At 36.8% G+C, this 3,055-nt stretch overlaps 1 protein-coding gene across 1 annotated transcript in view; it reads left to right on the forward strand.

Moving 5' to 3' along the window:
• The first annotated feature begins 844 nt into the window (after positions 1-844).
• The window catches only part of LOC108363077 (guanine nucleotide-binding protein-like 3 homolog), a 48,000-nt gene continuing 45,789 nt past the window's right edge, over positions 845-3,055 (forward strand). The window contains exons 1-2 of the mRNA XM_017616336.1: positions 845-1,090; positions 1,279-1,392. Of these exons, the coding sequence (XP_017471825.1) occupies positions 845-1,090; positions 1,279-1,392 (360 nt within the window). The remainder of the gene's footprint in view (positions 1,091-1,278; positions 1,393-3,055) is intronic.

Below are 3,055 nucleotides of genomic sequence, written 5' to 3' on the forward strand. Positions count from 1 at the left end.
TAGGAGATTGTTCTGATCCATTTAGCTTAAATGATAAAATGTAAGCTCCCTCCTCTTAAAGGCCTCCATTTCACTAGATATTGTGCCGCTTTAATTCTTGGAATGCTTTCCCAAAATTCCACCACATCTTTAGTTCCTTTTACAAAGCCTCGACCAATGTCGGGTCTTTCGCTCATCCATTCCACCAGTTTTTCGTATTGCGAGCGATTTGTTGTGATCTCCGATCTGATAATTTAATTTAAACATTTAATAATACATTTTTTTTCTATTCACACTTCAACTTACATACATATTTTTGCGTTTACACACTTTATTTTATTGATATTTTAAAACAATTTGTTTCGCTCCGACACGTGTTGCTATTCGTACAAAATTTCCGACAAATATATAAAAATGACAGCTACGTCGGATTCATTACGAATTTCGAAGATGGCGTACGAATTTCGAAATTACGATACGACAACGCGGATTTCAGCATACCAATTTTACGATTCGTAGCAAAATCGAATATACGATGTGAAAAAAATATTATCAGTCTAATAGAAATTTTAGTACACTTGATTTATCATTATATTTACCTTTTCATTTTTATCATTCAATTCTCTTCTACACTTGTACTTAAGTACATATACACATGCAACCTTGTTGTATATGAATATGTATATAGTTTTCCCTTTCATATCCACTGTAAATGTATTCATAAACCATTTATTCAAATTCATGTTAATACTTCTGAAGCTGGAATAAAGTGACTAAGCAGTCTTTTCTATGAACTCGAGAGAATCGGTCGTTTAAGTATTAAGTATTTTTTTCGTGGTGCCGAAACCCGGGACCTTTAGCGAATATGGAGAAAAGACGCAGGGCAGTTTGCCGAACGCGAATTGCTAAGTTGTGCAATGATGCAGAGCTACTCCTGGCAAATGGAGATCGCGGCGAAGAATTTCCGGAGAATGCTGTGGTACTGGTATCGCGTATTAAAGCATCCAAAGAAAACCTTACACTAGCTAATGAAGCAGTGTTAGCGTTGAACGACGAGAAGGATAGTACAGAGGCTGAAATCGAGCGGATGGTGGAGTATGAAGATATGGCGGTAACTACTGTCGCACGATTGGAGCACGCATTAAGTAAAAATATTACGACAGCGAATGCAGTACAAATGATTAAAAGTGACAATGGAGCTACTAGTAAAGCGTGAAATTAAAGCCGATTGAACTGAAGAGGTTCGACGGGAGTTTTGATACGGAGAGATGTTATAACGAGGCCATTTCCCTGTTGCAGGAAGAGTATGGCAATACTGATAAAATTGTAGAGCAACACATTCAAAAACTGTTGGCGTTAAAATCAATTCAATCAGCGCGTGATGTTAAAGGTTTGCGAGATCTTTATAATGATGTAAATTCCACCATGCGAACGCTATCTATTCTGAATGTTCCATCCAGTAAATACGAAATCATAGTCAAATCAGTTTTATTGAGAGCGATACCTTCGTACTTACGTATTACGTTCTATAAAATTGAAAAACGCGATGGAATAGATACAAATGGCGACGAGCAATTAAAACAGCTCTTACTGTTTATAAGAACAAAGGTAGAAGCATTAGAAAAATCGCATATGTCAGAAAACAAAGACGAAAGAAGAATTAGGGATGCCACTAAGCAAACAGCGGAACAAAGAAGAGGAACGGCACTGGGATTACTTCCCGCGCACAGGGTGTCAAAAGGCAGTGCGTATTTTGTAAGGATGCAAATCATGACACTAAATCTTGCAACAGTAATATGTCCACAGCTTTAAGTAAAAAATTATTAATAAAAGAAGGCCGTTATTTTAGATGTGCGTACCGAAACCACACTTCTAAATTTTGTAGGAGTAAGTGGGTTAAATGCGAGAAATGTGTGCTGTTTTCTCAGAGTGCCAGGCCACTTTCTCAACTTGGTGAATACCTACATATATATATAGTAGTTTGGCTGGAACTGCTCGGAGAAACTCCTTTCAATGGAATTTTAAATATTAAAGGTTGTTTGATGCGAGTCCAAAAGTACACATAGTACCAAAGAGAATAGGCTGCCATATTTAATTTTAAGGTACATTTGTCTACTTTTAGGTACAATTTTTTTCGGCAAATAAGTACAATTTGAAAATTTAATTCTTGTCCATATTGCGAAATTGTATTTTATGACCTCAGAAAATCGGTGAATGCTGTCAAATCGACGAAGGGTTAGCGCTCCGCTGATGGCGCCAACTATATTCTCTACATCGTGGCTTTGATATAAATACATATATGTGACCTGGTCTACGGAAAGGGAGCTTACGTGCGAAAACTAGTTTTCTGTGAAAAAGCTGTTAAAAGTAAGCAACTCGTTTCGTTTACTCGTTTCGTTTACTCGTTTTTACTCTTCTTTCTCTACATTTTTAGTACACTTCTAAGCAAGTTAGGATTTTTTGCTTTTCACCACGTGAAAAAGCATCTCATCTTCCATCCGAATCAACCAAAAAGTGAAAATTGATTTTTTGACACCTAAGCCCCCTTTCCGTAGACCAGGTCACATATACATACAACAAGCGTTGACAACAATTCGAGATAGAAAACTAACCCTAGGCGGGAAGTAACTGTTGTCTACCGTGTACACAGCTTGTAGAGTACGAGATAGATAAAAGTTGAGATTTCTCTATTTTGTCTCTAGCTAGAGTTAATATCTCCTAGAGTTGCTCTACCGTGTAAACTTAATTGAGAGAGGAGATTTTTATTTCAGCGAAACTCTCGAGAGATTTCTCTACCGTGTACACTTAGCTTAATGAGCAAGACATATAAAATAGATATATAAAAACAAGTAAGAAAGTCTAAGTTCGGGCGGAGCCGAACATTAAATACCCGGCGCAAGTATTAAATATATGTTTTCCACCTTTCCGAAAGCTACCGCTACATGATAAGCCGGGGTGTATACATTTTAAGTAAATTAGCGTCCTTAAATTTCGAAATATTGAAATTTCAAGCATATCTGAAATTTACCGTTATATGAAAAGCGGCCTCAATTTTAGTCCGATTTCAACAATTTTC

This window comes from Rhagoletis zephyria, unplaced genomic scaffold (assembly GCF_001687245.7).
Source record: "Rhagoletis zephyria isolate East Lansing unplaced genomic scaffold, Rhagoletis_zephyria_1.1 Rzeph_scaffold_01183, whole genome shotgun sequence".
Lineage (NCBI taxonomy): Eukaryota > Metazoa > Arthropoda > Insecta > Diptera > Tephritidae > Rhagoletis > Rhagoletis zephyria.